Below are 22,799 nucleotides of genomic sequence, written 5' to 3'. Positions count from 1 at the left end.
CGCAAGAGGAACTTCAGTCACTAATGTCCCTCTTCTCTCAGGCCTGTAAAGAATATGGCTTGACTATTAGCACAAAGAATAGCTAACTATTTCCTCATCTATTTAGAAGTACTATATGCAAATTTTTTTCGGCCAATGACCATTGGACCTATTCTCGTTTATCCGGAAACGTTTTGAGAATGAAATTTCCATACATGTCAACTTTGACCTTCAGCTATGCTTTATTGTATGAGGGAAAACGAAAGTGAATATGTGGGAAATGTAGAAAAATGGAGTCTTTGTAATACCATTTTATTAGTTCTGCAGTTACTTTTGAAATAAATATGAATGGATAAAAATTACGGGGAGGTGTTCGCTTTATATGCCATTTCGCTGATGGGCCTTTCCTATATATATATATATATATATATATATATATATATATATATATATATATATATATATATATATATATATATCATGGGCGTAGCCAGGTTTTTTTTTCGCCCCCCCGCCCCCTCCCCTTTTCGCGAAAAAAAATATTTGTATATATGTGTGTGTGTGTTCATAATCTTTATTACATTCTGACCCTTCATTCTTTTGGAACACGATTATTGTGCCCTAGAATAGGTTCTTCCTGGAGTTAGTGAAAAAATTGTTGACTCCCCGCCATTGCCAGCAAGGGGCTCTGGGGGAGCTCTAGGAGCTCACCCTAGAGCGGGGCGGAGCCCCGCCGCCAAGCACTATTTCTGGCATAGAATGTCAACAAAATGCATATTCTGAGGTATCTACAGTGCATTTTCCTGCTATTAAAAAGTCTTATTTCAAAAATTTATGTGCTGTTATTACTGACTAAGACTTTCTTGGATACGCTCTTGGAATTGGGTGAATGTAGTTTGCTTTAGATTTTATATCGAGAAATATAATTTTATCGTCAAAATCATCTGTTAGAGGTTTTAAATTAAAAATCTCAGGACTTTGTTGTAGTTTTTTAAATTCAAAACCCCATTTAGCTACTATCATAGAATTTGATAACTGTAGTTTGCTTTAGAGTAATATTGAAGATAGAGGTTTTCCACCTCAAAACGCTCTGTAGGGGGATTTTAAACTCAAAACCATCTAGAGGAAAGGAGTTTAAACTCAAAACCCCCAATTCGCTTGGCTACGCTCAAATAATTTTAGTGTGTAATTTGTTTTTGTTTTTTTTATATTGAAGAGGTATTTTTTAGCATCAAACCCTTTTGAAGAGGGATATGAACTCAAAACCCCTTTTGGCAACGCTCAAAGCATTTTGAGTGCGTAATTTGCTTTTTTTTTTACATTAATGATGTATTTTTTAACTTCAAACCCCGCTGGCGGGGGGTTTAAACTCAAAACCCATATGGCTACGCTCTTAGATTTTAGAGTGTGTAATTTGCTTTTTTTGTTTTTTTTATTGAAGATGTATTTTTTAGCTTCAAACTCCACTGGAGGGGAGTTTAAACTTAAAACTGAGTCAAAACCCATTTAGCTACGCTCATAACATTTTGAGTGCATGATTTATTTTTTTTTCATATTGAAGAGGGGGTCTATCGTAAATTTTGGAGGGGGTTTTAAAATCAAAATCTTCCTTAACTGTGCACTTGGAATTTGGGGATTATCATTTGCATTTTGTGTGTGTTTTGTTTTATAGAAGAGGGGGATTTAACTGCAAAACCCCTGGTAGGGGTTTTAAACTCAAAACCCCCTGGTAGTGGTTTTAAACTCAAAACCCATTTAGCTGTGCTGGTGCAAGTGATGGTTTAGTATTAAATTCTCACCTAAAATTAACAAAATCAAAGCAAAAAAACATGTCACTAAAGTCCGTCTTCCCCCCCCCCCCCCCCGTGCTAAGGGGTTTCAAACTCAATACCCCCTGTTAGGGGGTTTCAGACTCAAAACCCCATGGTAGGGGTTTTAAACTCAAAACCCCTTTGGCTGCGCTGGGGCAAGTGATGGTTTAGTATTAAAATCTTACCTAAAATAAAGAAAATCAAAGCAAAAAATCAGTCACTAAAGTCCGTCTCATTTCGGGGGGGGGGGGTTGAACCCCCAACCCCCCCCCCCCCCCTCTGGCTACGCCCATGATATATATATATATATATATATATATATATATATATATATATATATATATATATATATATATATATAACAATTGTTCTGTTAAGAGTATAAATATCTAGGATTTATTCCGGGTAGCTACCGAGAACGGGGTAACTCTGATTACGACATAATCAAGAGCTCCAAATGATACTTTTGCATTAATGTTTAATTACGACATCGTTTGTAACTGTCATAAGTCAATATCTAGCTCGCTTCCTTTTTGGCGCTACACGAGGACGGACATCAACACACTTTTCTTGCTTGCAATACTGCGTTGTTGTTTTTTTTTTTTACGACGAGGATTAAGATCTGATAAGAATATTTCTTGATCTAAATCTAATATGGAAGTCGGAAAAATAGTGGAAGTCCTTAGGGCAACTCTTGACCCGAATCAGCGTGAGCAAGCAGAGCAGCAGCTAACAGATGTTAGTATAAATAAATATACTTATACTTAATAAATTACTTATACTTATAGATCTACTACTTATACTAGTTATGCTTATAACTTATAGAGTAAAGGTTAAAGTTAAAAGGATGGTTGTCGGATACGCTAAGCCATTCTCCGGCCATTTTTAAGTTTCAAAATTCATAACTCCGTAATGGTCTAACCTATGAATAAACTGATGGTGTCAATGAATTCGTCATCCTTTTGTCTATAAAAATAGCTATTTTGTAATGTATCACTACGCATAGTTAAAATTAGATCTGATGTGAAGAGGGGTAGGTTGGGTTTTCTGATGCGTAAAAGTTTTCGTCATGATTTTTGTCTCTGTAAAAGTTGTTGGCCGGTTTAGAGATTTATTGGACACTTCAAAGGAAATAGATGTCTTCTATATATTAAAAATTAAACATGTTATTATTAAGACATTTCACCCTTAATTTTATTATTCTGTACATTAGCGCAACGACACAAGCCATATTATCACTTTTCCCACGCTCCACACTTTCATTCTCGGCTTGTAACTGACGTCACACCATGGCCACTACTTTGGGCCTAGCCTAGCTGGTCGCGTTAGGGGAAAAAATCGCCTCTGTTGGGGGGGAGAAGAGGAGGAGTATTCTCTCTAGTCTACCTCCGGGGCCTTTTTTTCCCCCGTAGCACAGCTCCACTAGCGCAGTGTGTGCCAGTCTCACCTAAGCCTTTATGGTACCAGTCAGATATTGCTAGTCTCCTGCTCTCTCTCTCACACCTGCTTTTTTTTTTTTTAGAGCGTGTAATGGTATGCTTAAGAGACGTGGAAAAAAAAGGGGGGGGGGAGAGACTTCATGTAGTATACTCTCTTTTGATTTTGACAATCTCTTAGAATGTTGATGTTTCACACAATGGCCATTTAGCGCACCTGGTCGATCAATAATTGTAGGCTCGAGGTCTACAATGATATTGCTATTGTGACTTTTTTTTTTCAGCTGCCCATTGATGCTAATTTATTATTGTATACATCTGTGCACCTAAGTGCTATAACATTTGTACATATTTGTTGCATATTAAATGGTTTAAAATAAATGGTTATACGCTTTGCATACACCACATTAACTTTTTTTTTTATAAATATGTTACGAATTTTTTTTTGTGAAACATGTAACAAACACACACAAGAACACATACGTAACTTAAATATACATTTTCTACTATATTATTTTAACAAACAATAAAATTATTCTTGTAAATATTTAAAAAAAAAAGAATAACAATTTGTTTATTTCCCCATAAGTACTGTGTCAAGTTATTTCCCTTTGATGTCTAGCGTCATATGACGATATGTTTTCTTATTCAGAAAGCTAAAACTTGTTGGCCACCCCCTATTTACATGTTAAGTGGGAAAGGAGAGTCTGGGTTGTACAATTTATCTGTTTCTAGTGCCTATTTAGAAGCATTATATCTGGGTTTTAATTGGGTAATGCATCTAGGGGCTTAAAAATCGTCTTAGCTCCAGACCCTATCTCGTTCTTCCCCTTGGGAGAAAAAAAGCTAAGTTTTACAGTAGTCTACTTTGACCCCAGATAAAATTACTTTCTCTCAATATAAAAGGGAGCTGTACGTGTCGGAAGTGTGACAAAATAGTCCATGCACAATATTTATGCGGAAGTTGGGTAGTAAACATTCAAATAAAGAAGATTTAATAATAATACATCGAGGTGTTATATGCGAGACGAAACCCGGGTGTCCGACAACCATCCTTTACTCTAGAATAATATAGATCTAGAATCTAGACTCTAGTGACGTCTATAGTCCCTAGTCATAGTCAAGTCAGTCAAGTCAAGTCATACATCAAAATAAAATAATAGATCAGATCATCATGATCATGTCAATAGAGACAATAGAGTTTTTTTATAGAGATATTGTAATTGAATGATTATTTATTATATTATTATAATTATACTAAGTCTAATGTTTATTATTTTTTATTGTTATTCTTATTCTAGAAATACCACCACAATTTTTACGCTTGAATTTTTATACACTTACCCCTTAGTAACTATGACTATAGTAATAGGTACTTCAACATCGCTATTTTAGTGCGCCGGAAGTCTGCTTAAAAACTGGTCCTCATGGTTTCGAACGCGTCCCCGGTTACCGTCGGAAAAGTGCGTAAAACGTCATTATTTTTTAACAGATCTTCTAGATTAGAGTATCATTTTGTCGGGGAGGAAATGGCAATTCTTTTGATACCAAATTTGACGGAATTGGCTTACTAGATCGTTTTTTTTTTAGTTTCCAAAATTAGGGTGTGTTCCAGCTATGATTACTTTTTTATTTTTGTTTTGTAATTATTTATATTGGTTAGTAATTTGTAGTATCCATATCTACATAAGAATCACGTGTGATTATTAAGCTATTTTGGATGGCGCTCTTGGAATATGAATGCCAAAATGACCACAAAATCGAAAGTAGCCATTTTGCTATCAATTCTACCGGAAGTAGTAATAAAATACTTATAAAAGATTATTAAAACGAAGTTTTGTTTATCAATATAGATAATGAAGCAAAAAAACTCGTATTAATGTAGATCTAGATTTATTTAGTAATAGATCTAGAGAAGCAACAGATAATGTAGAAAAATCAAATTTATTGTTTTAATCATACACTAGAGTGTAGATCTAGATCTAGGTCTAATACTTAGATTTAGGCTTAGACTTAAGATCTATTTTCTAGAATAGGAACAGAGATGCATAGAATGAAATCTAGAATTAGATAAAGATAGATAATTGATTTGATATATAATATACTAGTATAGTCTATACTTAATTGTCTTAATAAACTAATACTAGTTTCTAGATCTAGAATGTTGAGGACTAAATTTTTTTTATGTGAAATTTAAAGGGAGAAAATCTGAGAAATAGCCTAAAAACTAAAACAGCTTTTCAATATATATAAATTAGATCTAGATGTTATAAGTTTGTTTAGATTATGTCTGTATATATTAGGGGTGCACCGGATAGTCTCTCCGGCTTCTGCCGAATATCCGGCATTTTTACTATCCGGTGCTATTCGGCTCCGGTCGGATATCACTACCGGATAGTAAACCGGATAGTAAAAAGTACACCTATTTAATATGCATAAAGTGGACCTCGTTTCATTAATGTATGTTGTAGAATGTATTAATGTTTATATTAAAACAAAATAATGTGCTTAAAAATAGAGCCATTATGAATATGCACCAAACATCGTTTATTATAAAGACAAGGCGTGTTAATAACCTCATATAAATAGAAATGAAACTTTACATCATAAATGCGCTTTACATACAGAGAAGCAATGGCTGACCCTTTTTTCAATTTGTCTTGACCTTTGAGTAGGTTAGTTAACAATGCTACTACGTCATGCTGACCAGACGTCTGTCTAGCTGTGCGGGTATGTCTACAGAGGTAGAGATGAACAACTCCCACCCCCTTTTATTTGTTTAGTCCATCACATTGAGTTTTTTTATAGGCAGGTGACTACAAGTTAAATACGATGGACGTAGGTGTCAGCGTATAGACACTCTTTAGAGGTCACACCTTTCGAGAGAACTGAGTTTGTTTATTTAGTATTTAATCTTTATTAGGGGGGGCTGGACTACAAGAGCCACACCTCTAAGGTAACTAGGTATATTTCCAGATGAACAACTCCCTCCCCCTTTTTATTTGTTTAGTTCATCACATTGAGTTCATTGATTGACAGGTGACCCCAAGTCAGATAAGATGGACGTAAGCACTCTCTAGAGGTCACACGAGGGAACTATGTTTGTTTACTTAGTAGTTAATCTTAATTGGGGGGGGGGGGTGGACTGGACTTCAAGCCAAACATCTACACGGGTATCTGGACAAAGAGTTTGCATATTTGGAGAAAAATCTTAATCACGTGGTTGGGCTAGAGGCCACACCTTGCCTTGTATTAAAATCTTTAGAAAGAAAGCTAATTTCATTCTGTAATTCTTTTGCTTAATAAATAACGGAAAACCTTACAGTAAATTTTAAAATTGTATAAAATAAATTGAATAATAGTACCGCAGTTAGCTCTAGCAAACAAAGAAACAATATGCTGGAGCGTAAAAAAAAACAACCCTTGATCTCTAACTAGTGGACGGGTATAATTTATCTATATGCTTGACTGACCATGCCAATGTGTTATCTTTTTTTGACTGACACCCAACTCTATTGCGTGCGTATGCTCAAGGAAAAAAACAATGCTTGATGGTTGACACAAACAACTATACACACTACACTAGGACTACATGTGTAGGCTCACTAGGTATATCTTATCTTATATTATATAATACAAACGTTACTTCAAAAAAGAAGATGATTACGTCCTACGGGTCATGCATTTAGTCGTGCATATTAACCAATGACTTAAATTCTGCCAAGTCACTGGTTTTGTGGCTAGCTCAGGCATCCCATTCCATGCTCTAATAGCACTAGGGAAGAAGGAATATTTGTACAAATTTGTCCTAGTGTTAGGGACGAGGAATGTGCCTTTATCTTTGTGTCTTTCAGAGTATTTTATTAAATTTTGTATTTGAAGATTATGGTTCAGTGTTTTATGTATAATTGTTACTTTACTTTTAAGTCTTCTGTCCTGAAGGCTTTCTTATGGTATATCTGACCAGGTTGTTGGTCTGAAATTCATGAACACATACATCCGACCACTATACAAGGCAGATTGCACTTTACTTATGAGATTTACATTAGTAACTAGTTAAATTTATACTAACATTATTTACATTGACCTTCCTACACACATCCTTTACAGTAGGTGGCATCGTACACACACATACACACTCATGCTATACAGCTTTTCAGAAATACTGTTAAGCTTGAATAAATCAATCAGTAACAGAGTTTAAAACAATAACGTATATAAAAGGAAAAAAAAAAACAACCAATATTGGTCACATGTTATTTAACAGTTTCGTAAAATGTTCAGCAACACAAGCTATTAACAAGACACTTAGGTATCCGGCCCCGGCCGAATATCAAATTTTACTATCCGGTCATATCCGGCCCCGGCCGGATATCTAAAAGTACTATTCGGTGCACCCCTAGTATATATAATATATGTATTAACTTTATAAAAGAGACATTCTGATATCTAATCTTGGCAATTTGACTAATAGTATTGATTTCTATTGCCTCTTGCCTTGCTCCCCCCCCCCCCCCCCCCCCCCCCCCATATCGAAATATTTTGTAATTTTACATCTGCGTTTTTTGTTTTTAGTAAAAAAAAAAAAAAAAGGTCAATATTTTAAAAATGTTTTTTAAAGATTAATTTTTCATACTCCAGCTGTTTAAAGTCTCCTTTTAATTTTATGATTAAATATTAAGTTTTCGGCAATATTTGAAAAAAATCTAGCTGTTCCCGTTGTAAAATTTTAAAAAATAAATGTCACAATTTTGAATTGCTATTTTTCTTTAAAATTAATATTTATTTTTGTAGCAAGTAACATGTTTAAAGTTCTTGAAAATTTGAAATGGTAATATTAATAAATAAAAAAGTTGTGCATGAATAAGTTAAATTCCGACCAATTTTTTCTTTCTTTTTTTAGCTGCGTCTGGCTGTAAAAGTATAAAAAATAGATTTAGATGAAAGATTTGGGGGTTATAAAATGATATAAAGAACATGTAAAGTCTCCTGAAAATTTAAAATGGAAATATTGAGAAATAAAAAAGTTGTGCATGAATTAAGTCAAATTTTGACCAAATTTGTTGTCTCTATTTTCAGCTTTGCCCGGATGTAAAAGTATAAAAAATAGATTTAGATGAAAGATTTGGGGTTATAAAATGATATAAAGAACATGTAAAGTCTCCTGAAAATTTGAAATGGAAATATTGACAAATAAAAAAGTTGTGCTTGAATCAAGTCAAATTTCGACCAAATTTGACGTCTATAATTTCAGCTTTGCCCGGCTGTAAAAGTATGAAAAATCGGCTTAGATGAAAGATTGGGGTCATATCACACTTTAAACAACATGCATAAAGTCTTCTGAAAATTTGAACCAAAAATATTGAATAATAAGAAAGATATGCATGCTTTAATAACAAAAAGTCAAAATTTTTTATTGAATACAAAGCCAAAGAAAGAAAGAAAAAATAAATACAAAAAAAATCTTAACTTTGATTCTACTTATCATAGAAACATAAATTTGATATTTTTGTAAATGGGAAACCAAGCTCTATTTAATGATATCAATTACAAAACAAATTTTTTTGCTGAAGTGCCTACTCCAGTGTTAACACTTACTTCACCATTCTCCGCTGTCACTATCCAACACTATCTGTACACTAACGAACACTTCATGTTATTGTATTTGTTGTATTTAAAATAGGCTGTTCAGTCCTTCTGAAAAACGTCTGTAATTTTTTGTCCTACTTCGCTGCGAAACGAGTTAGGGGTATCCCATTTTCTATTTAAAAGCCTCTTGTAAATATGTCATATATAGTCATGTGATACACCGTTGTATGCAGAAATGGATGACCTATCAATTCCTGTTTGAAATTTGAAGATAACTTTAAAATCAAGTACGAAACTGATGCAGGTTGAAGTTTATTCTTTGTATTATCTTCGTATTCTGTTGACCCCTAAGAAAATTTCAAACATCATTTTAAAGCTCATCAATTGCTGATTCTATGTGTGTAATTAGTTTTTTTGTAAGTATTGACAATTTCAGCTGTTTTTGATTGAAAGTAATCTTTTATTTTGGTCCAATCAAATCACTTGCGCTGCCCTCTTTTTTTTCCCCTTCGGCTTCGCGTCATTCGTGATGTCAATTGTATGTCTTGTGACTGTGCCCAGCCAATCTCTTGTCATTGTGCTTATCGACTGTATAAATGGGTCAAATTAATTTTTATTTTATTGTGTTTATCTATGTATTTAGCGTAAAAACAAACAATTAAGTTGATTTTGTATTTATTTAACTATACATTTGATTTTAGGCCATTTTTTATGACATGATTATAACTCCAATAAGTCAGATCATGTACATTAGAATTAGATCTAGATCTAGACATTGCCAGAATATGGGGGGGGCCATGATGAACGTATTTTCTCACTTAAAATATTTCACAATGTTAATTAACAGTTAAATAACATTTAAAAAATCACAGGAATATTAATTTTAATTTTAATGAATCTTAAAATGTTGATATATATTTAAAAGCTAAATAATATTTAGATCTATAAATCTATATAATATAGATAGATTTTAAAAAATCAATGTATGATAAGACGACAACCAAAAGTGGGACAAAAAAATAAGTAAAATACAAAGGCAAAGAAGAGGTCAAAATAATTAACTAAAAAAATGTATAACTTTTGAAGTAATTATCCGATTTTTCAAAATTTGTTTTTGTCATTTATATCTCAAAGTTATCCATCTAGCTATAGCGGTTTCATTGCATATAAGTAAATAACTATTTTATCACTGAACGCCCTATTTAAAAATAATATTCAATTTTTTTAAAATTTTAATATCTTATCTTATTTTTATATAATACAGACGTTACTTCAAAAAAAAAAGATGATTACGTCCTATCAATTTCTTTTCACACCAACTCAAGACCGACAGATTAGTGTCACTTTTCCCTCTAATTGCTCCCTTCTCTGCTAAACCCTCAACTTTACAAAGGGCCATATACTGTGACCTAATTAGATCTAGTTTACCCCCCAAAAAAAAAAAACAACTGCTAGACCCTGCGCGTCTAGACCGCTCTGTCCACTCAGTGAATGTGACCTAATTTGGTACCTGATTGATCAATAATTGTCTCTCCCGGTACTTTTTTTTTCTTTGTGTTTACTGTGTTGATGATACCATGCTAGGTACCTACCTAGGCTGGTCAATCAATAATTAGAGCGACAAGGAGTGAAAAAAGAGAGAGGGAGCAGGATTGTGCCACTCGTGAAAACATTATTTTTTTCATTCACATTATACCCAACTCTCCTCCTCATTAGCACTATGTTTAGCGATATTCCCTTTCTTTTTACTCATTCACATCACACTTGGTTTAACATCTAAAACAAAAGCAAAATTAATTAACACAGAATAAATTAAAGAAATCTCCATTTCCGGGCCTTGAGTTACATCCCTTTGATATGCATTTTCAACATTAAAATAGCGTTCGTTAGTGTCATTAATAGTGATAAAGACCGGTTGTTAGTGTCATTGATTGTGACTAACGAATATTATGGAACACCCCATATTTACTCAAAGAATAGAATATGACGTGTGTTTTTAGGCATATTTAGAAGCATTTTAGATAGTTCATGTTTAGCTGATACTTAAATTTTCTAAAAAAAATCTCCTAGAAGAAAAAAAAAAGGCATCGTCCTACCAGTGCTCTTTGAACACGTGTAAAACCCTTGTTTTTCAGAGTAAACGAAACGAAAAGTTCTGAACTATAAAGAAATGGACTATAAATAAAAACAATAGACTAGTTTCGTCATAGCTATCAAAAATAGAGGCTCATTTTAACAAAGATTGTGGGATGTTCGTTAATGTCAGAAAATAGGGGGTATTCCCAAGACGAAAATTACTCTAGATTTAGAATCTCTAAGCCTAGATTAAAGTAGATTTTTTATTATTCTACTCTAGATCCATATAATATAGATAGTATCTAGATCTAGTGGATTTACTTGATTTAGCCTAATTTAGGGAGGTGAAATAAACAATTTTTCATTAGTCAGAGTTGCCTACAAGTACGCATCTTGCGTATTTTGTATGCAAATGGACCCGAAAATATGCAAATACGGTTTATCATCTGAAAATACACATATCCCCCTGTAAATATAAAAAAATTTAAGGAAAAAAAGTAGTTCTTGCTAATCTTATATACTGATTAGTGCGTCAATGCCTGGAAACCGACTATTCCTATTAGATCTACCACGAGATAGTTTCACTTTTAAAAAAAAAATGTTTAATAGATCTAGATCTTACTGTTCCATATAAAGCAGAGTCCCTTTCAATGTGTCAGTTTATATGAAGTCTTCAAACTGATCGGGAATTAATTGATTGATTAGATCTAATTCATCTAGACTGGATCTAGAACTAGAGATATTTTACAATGTCATGCACATATAATTACAATAGAATGTACGTAAATCTAGATTTAGAATTAAGATCTATTCTGGATATAAAATAATCTTAATCTAGACCTAATAAATATATAAATCTCTGATTATTCTAGGATTAGATCTAATCTAGATCTAGATGTGACTAGGTACTGTATGTAGTATGTACTAAACTTAGTTTTATCTAATTATAGATTTAGACTACCGACTAGGTGTAGATCTAGTAGCTCAAGTGTCAAGGTTCTCTAGATATCTGTAACTAGATCTAGATTTACTCAAAAACAGCAATTATTGCTATCTTATAAAGAGATTTATTGATCTCATTTATTATTCTTTATGGAATTAAAAAAAAAAAGAGTTCTTTTGAGAGGTAAGTGAGAAGGGCAGAGGTTTAGAAGGTTGATCTTAATTTCTCTCTTAGCATGATAAAGGCAATCAAAATGATGTTCTCTGACTTGCAGAACATATTGTTATAAACCTGGTGGTGGCACAGATGGGGGTAGTAGTGTGTGTGTAGTCAGCCGACGCAAATCGCCCCAGTCCAGCGCAGGACGAGCGGTCAACTGTGACTAGTGACAGTACATGCCAGTTCGGCAACGACCTGTATGTAAATATTACGCACGCAAGTCACGGCGATTGTGATCATTCTGAGTGGTCAAGAACGTTCCATCCGATTCTAGAAGGCCAGTAGAGACAGTATATAAGAGCGAGTGTGTTAGAAAGACTGGACTTCACGTTACCTCGCAATGTGACCAGTACGAGGCTAAGTTAGAAACAGTACGGTGTGTGAATTCAGGCGGAGCAAGGCTAGGATTTTGGACAGTTAGTGTAATATTGTTGCCAACTGTACAGTGTTGTATTGTATTTGAAAGTAAATTGCTACTGTTACTTTGGAGCCCTGAGTTGTGAGGTTCTTTAAGTTCGTTGTGTCGTGTGGTGCAGTTTGAAGAGAGCCTGGATAGCGAGATTCGTAACAATATCTTCTGTGGCAGATCGAAAGCTACTGTTGTAGTCAGTTAGGTTCCATTACTTACGAAGGCCTAAATTCAAAGAATGAAATCAAGGGGCATTGAAAGCTGAATGTGTTTGCTTCCTTCTTCAATACATCTGTTTCAACTTCAAGCATCAGAAACCAGAATAAATAGCTTTGTCTTACAACAGCTATTCAGAAGACTCAATAGCCAGCTTTTATATTAAAAATAAGTTCAATGACTAATTAGGATTATCTGCCTGAAAAAAAATCTTTAAAATGTTTGATATTAGTGATTGTAAAGGATACCAAAGCTTTCATTGCTAACTTTGCAAAGAATGGTCTGCAAGAAGAAATTCTAAACTATTTCAAAATGTGATAAGATATTTCATTACACTAGAGGTATTATGATCATAAAATCATTGCAAAGTGACAAGAATGGCAGCATTCTAACATATTCTAGATAAGTCTATGACAAAGACTAAAAGTGTAAATATTTTAACAAATGTTCAAAATGTCTTTTATATAACTTTATGCTGTGTAAACTTTAGGATTGCTTCATTTCGTGTATGTTACTGCTCTCCTGAGTATATTTCTTTATATTTAAAAAAATACACATTTCCAGGTCTGGGAATACACATTTCCATTTTGGTATGTAGGCATCTCTGCGTTAGTACATCTTTAAAATACTTTAAAAGAACTTTCCAATGGTGTATAAATTATGACTGTATTTTAACTGTTAGAAAGTTATGTATATTTTTTTTTCTGGTGGTTTGTCCTAACATTGGTTGACATGGAACAAGTAAGATGAGAACGTCTTGCTGACTAAGCTGGAAGAGATACACCCCCAGATCAAAAGTTAAAAAGTTGTATCTATTGAATTTCGTAGACGATAGATCTACTTATTAAATAAGAAATTTAATAGTAGATCTAGTATTAGTAGTACATTTCTAGCTCACAAAGCTGATTTCACTTATATTTATGAACTTAACTTGTTTAGAATGTAAATATTGAAGGAAATTTAAACAAACTATCATGTCTTGAGCTTCAAGAAATGTCAGAGGGGTGGAGACAAAATGGCAGCGTTGTGATGGTAGAAAAAAACAATATTTAAAAAGTGGGATCAAATTCATCTGAAACAATTTTTTGCAAACTCAACACACAACACTTTATATAAGACATGTTTCTTATGTGTCTATATTGCCAAATATACATGTCTCTTTGAGCTGATGAGTCATCAGACTTAAAAGTAGTCCTAAGCACTTGACCCTTCTCCTTAATTACCGGAAAGTAAAGAAAAATTCCACAGTTTGTTTGAACTGATCATGAACTTTGCTTTTACAAGGTAAAGGAGGCAACATATGTTGGTAGTGAAGGAAAAAAGGTGCATGCGCAGTAGCAATATAATAGCAGTCCTTTTGTAAACTTTCAAACGAAGAAGATTTAGTAATAACATTATAATAAGTTGATTGAGAAAATAATTTACTCTATATCGACTTTCAATATTATTATGTTGATTTAGTTCTTACCATCATTTTTTCCCTTTTGTCTAATTTTTTAAAATTAAAATAAATGTTGAATAGATACTAGTAATAATACTAATAATAAGCCTACATATATTGTTCATCTACTAGACTCTTAATGTCTTGAATTTCTTGATCAATCTTCTCATTCTTAATTTATTTTTTTATTTTAAATATATAGAATATATATCATTTCTTCAATGTATTTAAATCATAATTTACATATTAAAGTTAATCTGATATATATGTAGATATATAATCTGAAATATTTTTTTTAAGGTTCATAAAATTATTGGCTTTGCTCCTACATTATTACAAGTTGTGATGACAGATCAAGTTGATATGCCTGTCAGACAAGCAGGTAATAAAAAAAATGAAGCTAAATTTAGGACTACTAACAGTAGAATTTCTGAAATAGTTTATTATATATTATTAATTATCTTGCTTGTGCATCACAAGTCATTAGCATACATTTTATTTCAAGATAATAATTATCATTCATGCAAATTACAGGTGTAATTTACTTGAAAAATATGTTAACCCAGTACTGGATGGAACGTGAACCAGAATGTGTGACTGATCCTATTCCATTTAACATTCATGAACAAGATAGACAACCCATTAGAGACAATATCATTGAAGCAATTATTCATGCACCTGAACCAGTCAGGTATATATATTTGTACCTTTTATCTTGGATTGAAATTGAGATTTTTGTTACCATTGAAGCCTGAATTTATTTATAAACAACTATTTTTCAGGGTACAACTTTGTGTCTGCTTAAGTCATTTGATAAAAAATGATTTTCCCCAACGTTGGCCCAATGTAGCTGAGAAAATGGCTGTCTACATCAATTCTGATAATCATGCCACATGGATGGGAGCATTACTTTCTGTGTATCAATTTGTCAAAGTCTTTGAGTAGGTTTGAAATTCCTAAATTTAGATAATATTGATCTGTCTTGTTATTTTAGACAAGGAATGTGCTCACACCTTGACAACTGTTTTCCAATATCTAAGTTAAACAGTAAAATAATATGGATGTTTTTGTTTTTTATTATATCAGTGTTAGAAATTTTGAACCATTTTCAGAAATGTCAAAATATAATGGTATATATATATCACGAAAGACTAAAATCATTAAAGCACACAAAATGCATAATTCCTAACAATTAACACAGCATAAAGTTATACAAGACATTATGCAAATTTTTCTAAATATTTACACATTTAGTCTTTGTCAAAAACTTGTGTTGTAACATAAATATTTTATCAAAATGCCTCTGTTTTATTCCTGATTCCATAATAGCACCAACATAAAATTCATTCAAAGAATGGGAATTTTTTTAAAAAGTGAATTAAACTAGATGCAATGGTTTGCTTGACTGGATCAATGACATCTAGTTTGAAAAAAAAAGTATATAATTTTGTTTGTAGTCAATTTTTGTGACAAGGTATGCAGACAGTCAAAAATAAATAATAAATGCTTGAATTTTTGTTGAGGTATTATTTATAATTTCTATTATCTTACAAAGAGTCTTGTTTGAAAAACTTTTACAGGTGCTACAGTGTCCCTTTTTTTTTTAAACTGAGCCCAAATGTAACTTAAGTGCGCAAAAACATCAATTTCTTTATCTAGCTGCTTAATACAATAGAAACATTCAAATTATGGTAAAAAAAACAACAAATAAATAAACAATTAGTTGTACTTTAATCATCAATAATGTAATGCCCCAGAGATGCACCTGAAATGCAAAATTGGGTACCCCCTTAACTAAAACTGCTGTGGAAATTTACATATTCCAATTCATTTTCTATTGGTCAAGTACAATGGCTGAAGAACTGAATACACTTGAAATGAAACCAAAAACTCAAATTTAATTTTTAGCATAAACTTGACATATTGGAAAGAACTCTGCTTTATTTAGATCAGCAAGATGTAGTAAATATTTTAAATCTTCGTGTGCTCTTGTAAATAAAAAATACTATCTCGTGGTAGATCTATTAAGAAAAGTCCATTTCCAGGCATTGATGCACTGATTTGCATATATATGTGATTAGCAGCAACTTTTTAAATATTTAATTTTACAATTCTTTTCTTTTTTCTTTTACGGGGGAAATGCATATTTTTAGATGAAAAACTGTACACTCCTAATTTGTGTCAATTTGCATATAAAATACGCAAAATGCGCACTTGTAGTCATCTCTGCATTTTAGTTCCATAAAGATGAAGTGATAATTAAATTTGACTTATAAATAGTCAAAGTTTATTGTGCATAATTTGATTTTAAAATGTAACCAGGTATAAAAGGAGTGAAGAGCGTCAAACAATGGATGACACAATGACCCATATGCTGCCAATACTATACCAGCGTTTGATACAGCTAGCTGCAGATAGCTCAGAAGCTTCTTGCCTTTTACAAAAACAGATTCTAAAAATTTTTTATGCATATACACAGGTAGCCTTTTGTTGTACAATTTTTATTATTCTTTTTTTTACACTTGAACCATTATAATTGTTTTAATAAACAGCATTTCGTGATTGCTGAATCAAGTGTACACAAATATTTGCAGATGATGGTTCTCATTGTTACTTTTTTTTTTTTCAGAATTATTTACCAGTTTCTGTATTAACAAGAGAAATTTTCACTCATTGGATGGAAGCAATAAGACTTATTGTGGATAAAGACATTCCACTTGTAGGTGCTTTTTTTATTTATCAGCAAAACATTTTTTTAAATATATTAAGCTTTTTACTGTTGGAATTTTTAATAATAAACTAATCAAAATTCTTTTCTTTTTCCTTTTCTTAGGAAACCAATCAAATTGATGAAGAAGACAGACCAGAATTAGCTTGTTGGAAACTTAAAAAGTGGGCTGTTAGGATTCTTTCAAGGTTATTTGAACGGTGTGTACCTTAATAATGTACTTCTCTTTAAGTGTCATAGTGATAAGCTGTTTAAATTCAGCTTTGCTCAACTAAATACTTAACCTATTTATACCAAGTATTCCATTATTGGAACACCAATTCTCTAGGAGTTATTTATATTCTAATGATCAAGGCCATAGCAGGATGTGATTTTTTTACATATGTACACTTTTTTTTAGGTTACACCTTAAGTTGTGCAGAGTTAATCACTATATTGCAGAGATTTGTGTGCTGTGGCCTGCTGAAAAAGTAATGTGAATTTTCTGTGCATTTTTGAAGACCAATCTTAAAGCAGATAAATATAACTTTCCTGAACTATATCATGTAGATCTAGCATGACTTTGAAACTGTAAATTTGGATTCAATGGACAAGTATAGAATTGTTTCAAGTGAAACATATGTCAGCCTTGATCAATCAATCTATGGTTTCTAATTTCACTCATCATGGGTGCAAACAAATTATTTACAGCATGACCATTAATTTCTGCTTCAAGTTTTGATGATGTGCCACTCGCCTTGGCTACATTTTTTGGTTTAAGCCATATCTGGGCCAATTCCCAGATAATAATTATGAGGAATACAGTGTCTGTGCATTTCTTGGCCTGCAGTTAATTGAGTCACTTGTTTGATACCTTTTTCACCAGCATTGCACTTTTGGATATGCCGCGTTCAATGGAGCATCAGGTAACAGGTACAGTGAGAAAGGATCACATTGACAAAATGTCAGATTTAGTGCTCAAGAAAATACAAAGAGGCACATTTGATTATCTAATTTATGGTAAAGGCAATATTGTTTGCAGATTATGTGAAACAGTGTACTCCATATTGCATCAATATTGCATCAACTAGTGTTTTGTTCATCCCCTGTGTCCTTTCAATTGTTATTTGCAAAAACTGAAAAAGAAAATCAGCAGCCCAACATGATTAGAGTCTACAATCATTTCATTTTTATTACATACCGTCCTTATTCTTAAGAAAGATTAACAAAGAAACTCTGATTAGGTCCAATCTTGTGTTGAGCTAGTGATCAGAATTTTTTCTTTAAATGATAGAAACAAAAGTTAAAATGTATCACTCGCTGTATGTACTTTTAATGTAAACAAATTAAACATGCCACAAGAATATTAACAATATGTTACTATCCAGTGAGCCATTTCAATAATTTGTCTTAGAACAATTTGTCGTGTTCCCATTGTAGACAGGGCTGATGAAAACATTAATAAATATTGGGCATCAATCCCTGGAGAGATGGTATTCAAGCCATCTATTGTTATGTGTTAATTGGCTTTACAAAATGCATGGCAACTGCATAAAACACAGTATCAGAAGCTAAAGGATCTTCTGGAGTTTTGTCGCGATATACCGCATGTCATTTAAGCCACGGTCATTCTGCTGACCTTGGTTGAAAAAAGACTACCTCAACCGCACAATATTGATTTCACATTATGACAGCCTGATTATACTGAATGTCATAAGAACACATTTCATATGCAAATGTGATGTTGCATTACAAGTGAAATGCTTTTCTGCATATCACAGTGAGTAGCAACAATAATTGTATATGTTATAGTAATGAATTTGCCTAGTGTTCCATTAGAATGCTATAAAAAAATTTCTTCAAATTCTTGTTTTTTTATATTTTTCTACTCAATGTGTCAATTTCATGCGAAATCACTAACTTCGACATAAGTGGGTTAATGTTTGTTATTCCAAAACAGTGTTTATGTTTGGAATTAGTTTTTCTTATATATTCTATTTCCATAACATATTGTAAATGATTTTAATTTTTGTATATATTTATATTTTAGCTATGGAAGTCCGGGTAATGTTATCAAGGAATACACAGAATTTTCTGAGTGGTATCTCAAAACATTTTCTTGTGAGTAAAATATTTTGTTTTGATTTTAAAAGGCTCTTATGCTTCAAATTGACCTTGGAGTCAAAAAGACAATGCATTATTATTATCTTAGAATTTTCTGACAAATGATCTTCTGTTAGTTCAGCCTCACATGATCACAATTTTCTAACTTGTTGATAGGAGCTGACAACATTATGTTTATCTAGGTGGTTTATGACATTGCTACATATTGTTATATTTCTCTGTCTTAAGGTAAAAGTAGACAAAAAGCCAATACCAACTCACAGGACTTTACATTTTTTTATTTTAGGTGGTGTTCTTAATGTGCTTTTGAAACTGTTAGAGGGTTACAGGCAAAAAATGTTTGTCGCACCTCGTGTACTGCAGCAGACACTTAATTATATAAATCAGGGGTAAGCATTGGATATGAAAAGACTTAAAATTTACTTAATACCTCTTTTACTTATTTAATTACTTTTTTATTTTTTTTTAATAAAAATGTGAAATGGTTTCTGCTGGCTGAGTGGTAAACATTTGTCTTCCAAACCAAGAATTTCTGGTTTGAATGTCAGTGAACTCTGTGATTTTGAATTTCTGGATTTTTAGAATGCACCTGAGTCCAGCCAACTCTGATATCAGAGGAAAATAAAGGCTATTGGTTGTTGTACTGGCCATGACACCATAGTAATAGATGATCTCTACATTATCTGCGTTGTATATCGCTGGGTCTGAAAGGATATTATGAACATAATAATGATAGTCAAAAACCATGTCCGCTTAGTATGGCTTTAATACACTGAATGACTTCACAGCACACATTTCGTGACCACATTCTTATGGATGAGTTACAAGCACATGTAAACATAAGAACGACAACTGCTCCGCTTTATATTTTCCATAACAAAGGGGTACTGTCCTTTTTTTACTTTTACTAATTAAAATGTATTTTTTTTCTATTCAACAGAATAAGCCATGCTTTATCATGGAAGTTTATTAAGCCACACATACAGGTATCTTTTTTGTACCTTTTACATAAACATTTTAATATTCTTGACATTTGTAACATGATCATTAAGAACATTTTATTTTTCAGACTATGATTCAGGATGTGATCTTTCCTCTCATGTGTCACAGTGATGAAGATGAAGAGCTGTGGTCATCAGATCCCCATGAGTATATCAGAGTCAAGTATGGTGAGTAGTCTTGAGTAGATACCATACGGCAGAAAACAGATTGAGCTCTCAACATTCTACTTTTAGGACCATTTTTTTGATCAATTTCAAATAGGCTTTTATTGACATATATCATTTATGATGCCCAAGAATAGAAGAATAAAAAGAAAATCAGAAGCAGCAGACAATTATTTCACATGAAAAAATTAGGTCAAACACACTTGCTCCCTATAATGACAAATCCATCATTCACAGAAGATATGTCCAATAATCCATGAATTTCACAAATGCGCAATATTATTAAAAGAAAAATATTCCACAAAGCATATTTATAGAACATTTGGGAAAAAAAAAGTTTCCTAAAACATTTATGCCTATTAATTGAGCCTCCCCAGACCCCACCACCTCCTTTAATTAGTTAGCAAAATATACCTGATGAGATAATTTTTATTGATCCAATCAAATGGAAATTTAGTTTGACTACAATTGACAACCTCGGCGTAACTACTGTACAATAACAATATAGATGTAAAGACGAACAACATTCACACAGGAAACACATACACACTCACAACCAGCGCTTTATGAAATAGACTTTTATGTACTTCTCGATGACGGCAGATGATCTTGTAACACTCTGACCAAAAGTGGGATAAATGAGTTTTTAAAAGTTTCTGTTTTAGTCCTAGTGGAAAGGAGACGACCTTATGTAACAGTGGTTTAATGGATGCAGGTTGTCTTTAAGAATCGTGAGTGTTTTGGAAAGGCATCTTTCATGTAAAAGCTCTTCAAGAGATGGTAGCTGTGTTCGAGTGATATACGATGCTTTTTTAATTAGTCCATTTAGACTAAGTCTTTGTGCCAGTGAAGTATTACAATACCAGCAGGTGATGGCAAAGTTAATTAGACTGCTGATGGTTGCTGTATAGAAAAATTTATTGTTTTGTCAATGTTAAATATCATCCTAAATAACAAAACCATCACCATTTTCAACATATTATGTATCAATTATAATGCCCAAGACCAGTGGAATTCAAAAAAGATAAATCATTAGCATCAGACAAGTGTTTAACATAAAAAAAAATGAGGTCAAACACACCCCTAATACTGAAAAATCCATCAATTCTATCACAGAAGATATGGTCTATTAATCCATGAATTTCACAAAGCCACAAAATTATCAGAAAAATGTGTCACAAAGAAAAGTATACTTATACAAGATTTACACCAAAAAAAAACAAAAAAACAACTTATTTTTAAAATGCTTTTCTAATAAATAAGCCTCCTCACGCCCACCCTCCCAGTTAAAGATTAACATTTTTCTTTATCATCATGTTTTGACTAATCATTTATATACATTTTCACACCTGCCCACCGTTATGCAAAATCACCCTTTAATGAACGCCAGTATGCAGATGCGAATTTAACCCCTCGCGTTACGCATTTCGTATTCTTTTTTTCCCTTCTTCACTAGCTTACGAGTGGTCACAGAGGTCACGCTAAGCTGTCCTGTTGGTGGGGGGGGGGGGGACAGAAATAGTGGGGGAACCCATTGTGTCCAAATCTATACGTTGATTGGTTCTTAATAGAAATTAGATTTAGTCTAGAAATGAAGAACGCGAGAGTGAGGGAGTGGCGGGTTGATACCAGGTTGGTACCGTCAGTTAGCTGATACACCAACGTGACTTTTTTTTTTTTGTAAGCTCATTAGTAGAAATTTTTGTTGGTGCATTTAAAAAAAGTCGAATGTAAAAAAAAATCCCTGATTCTCGTATTCATTTGTATAGAAAAAATATTGAAGTGCTATCGATTCAAAACACATTGAGTGACGTTGTAGATATCTAATCTAGAATCTAGATAACTTTTTATACAGGAATAGATCTAGCTAGAGTCTATCTAGACATTACGTTATGATTTTCTACATATGATTACTCAACAATCTAGATCCAATTTAGTTATAGTATGATTTAGAATTTAGATTGACTAGATCTAGATCGATAACATCTACTACCATCTAGTCTAGATGTAGACTAGATTCTTAGTCTTAGTATAGAATAGATCAAAGATGAAGGTAGGCCTACAAAAGTTTGGAGTAGACTTACGTTTGAAGTGGATCCACAGCATTGGAAACACTCTTGAGCCCAGATCTAGAGTAGATTATATTCATTATATAGACATAGATCCAGATCTAGTCTAGATATCATCTCTATTGTCGTATTGATCTAGATTTAGATTGTAGATCTAATCATGACATCTAAATCTAATATTATATATATATATATATATATATATATATATATGACAAAATAGTGGATCGCGTAAGTGTTATGCATTCTGGTGCCTAAATACGCATTTTGACCATCAGCGTTACACATTTGGACTTTTTTTGGTAGGCAGGTCTGGTCTATGCGTTGCTTGGTTCTTTAAAGAAATTAGATTTAGTCTAGACTTGAAATAAAGAACGCGAGAGTGGTGGAGTGGCGTTTGGCACCTTTCTGTTATGATAATTATATGCTGTATTGGTTGTCATTCTTATGTTTACATATGCTTGTAACTCGCCCGTAAGAATGTGTTCACGAATTGTGTTGTGTAGTCATTCAGTGTATTAAAGCCAGAAATTAAGAATTCTATCCAAAGATTGCAACTTCAAAGCAGTCACTGCTGAACAACACAGAGAAGAGGCTATTAGAGATTTATTTAT

At 32.7% G+C, this 22,799-nt stretch overlaps 1 protein-coding gene across 1 annotated transcript in view; it reads left to right on the top strand.

Moving 5' to 3' along the window:
• Positions 1-2,311: 2,311 nt before the first annotated feature.
• LOC106067564 (importin-7-like) overlaps positions 2,312-22,799 on the top strand; it is a 57,602-nt gene continuing 37,114 nt past the window's right edge. The window contains exons 1-11 of the mRNA XM_056043336.1: positions 2,312-2,528; positions 14,420-14,501; positions 14,654-14,810; positions 14,902-15,060; positions 16,442-16,598; positions 16,749-16,838; positions 16,953-17,047; positions 18,877-18,947; positions 19,237-19,339; positions 19,891-19,936; positions 20,020-20,119. Of these exons, the coding sequence (XP_055899311.1) occupies positions 2,445-2,528; positions 14,420-14,501; positions 14,654-14,810; positions 14,902-15,060; positions 16,442-16,598; positions 16,749-16,838; positions 16,953-17,047; positions 18,877-18,947; positions 19,237-19,339; positions 19,891-19,936; positions 20,020-20,119 (1,144 nt within the window). The 5' untranslated portion in view covers positions 2,312-2,444. The remainder of the gene's footprint in view (positions 2,529-14,419; positions 14,502-14,653; positions 14,811-14,901; positions 15,061-16,441; positions 16,599-16,748; positions 16,839-16,952; positions 17,048-18,876; positions 18,948-19,236; positions 19,340-19,890; positions 19,937-20,019; positions 20,120-22,799) is intronic.

This window comes from Biomphalaria glabrata, chromosome 10 (assembly GCF_947242115.1).
Source record: "Biomphalaria glabrata chromosome 10, xgBioGlab47.1, whole genome shotgun sequence".
Taxonomy (NCBI): Eukaryota; Metazoa; Mollusca; class Gastropoda; family Planorbidae; genus Biomphalaria; species Biomphalaria glabrata.
The sequence above is the reverse complement of the archived record's forward strand: the minus strand, read 5'-3'. Positions and strand labels throughout refer to the sequence as shown.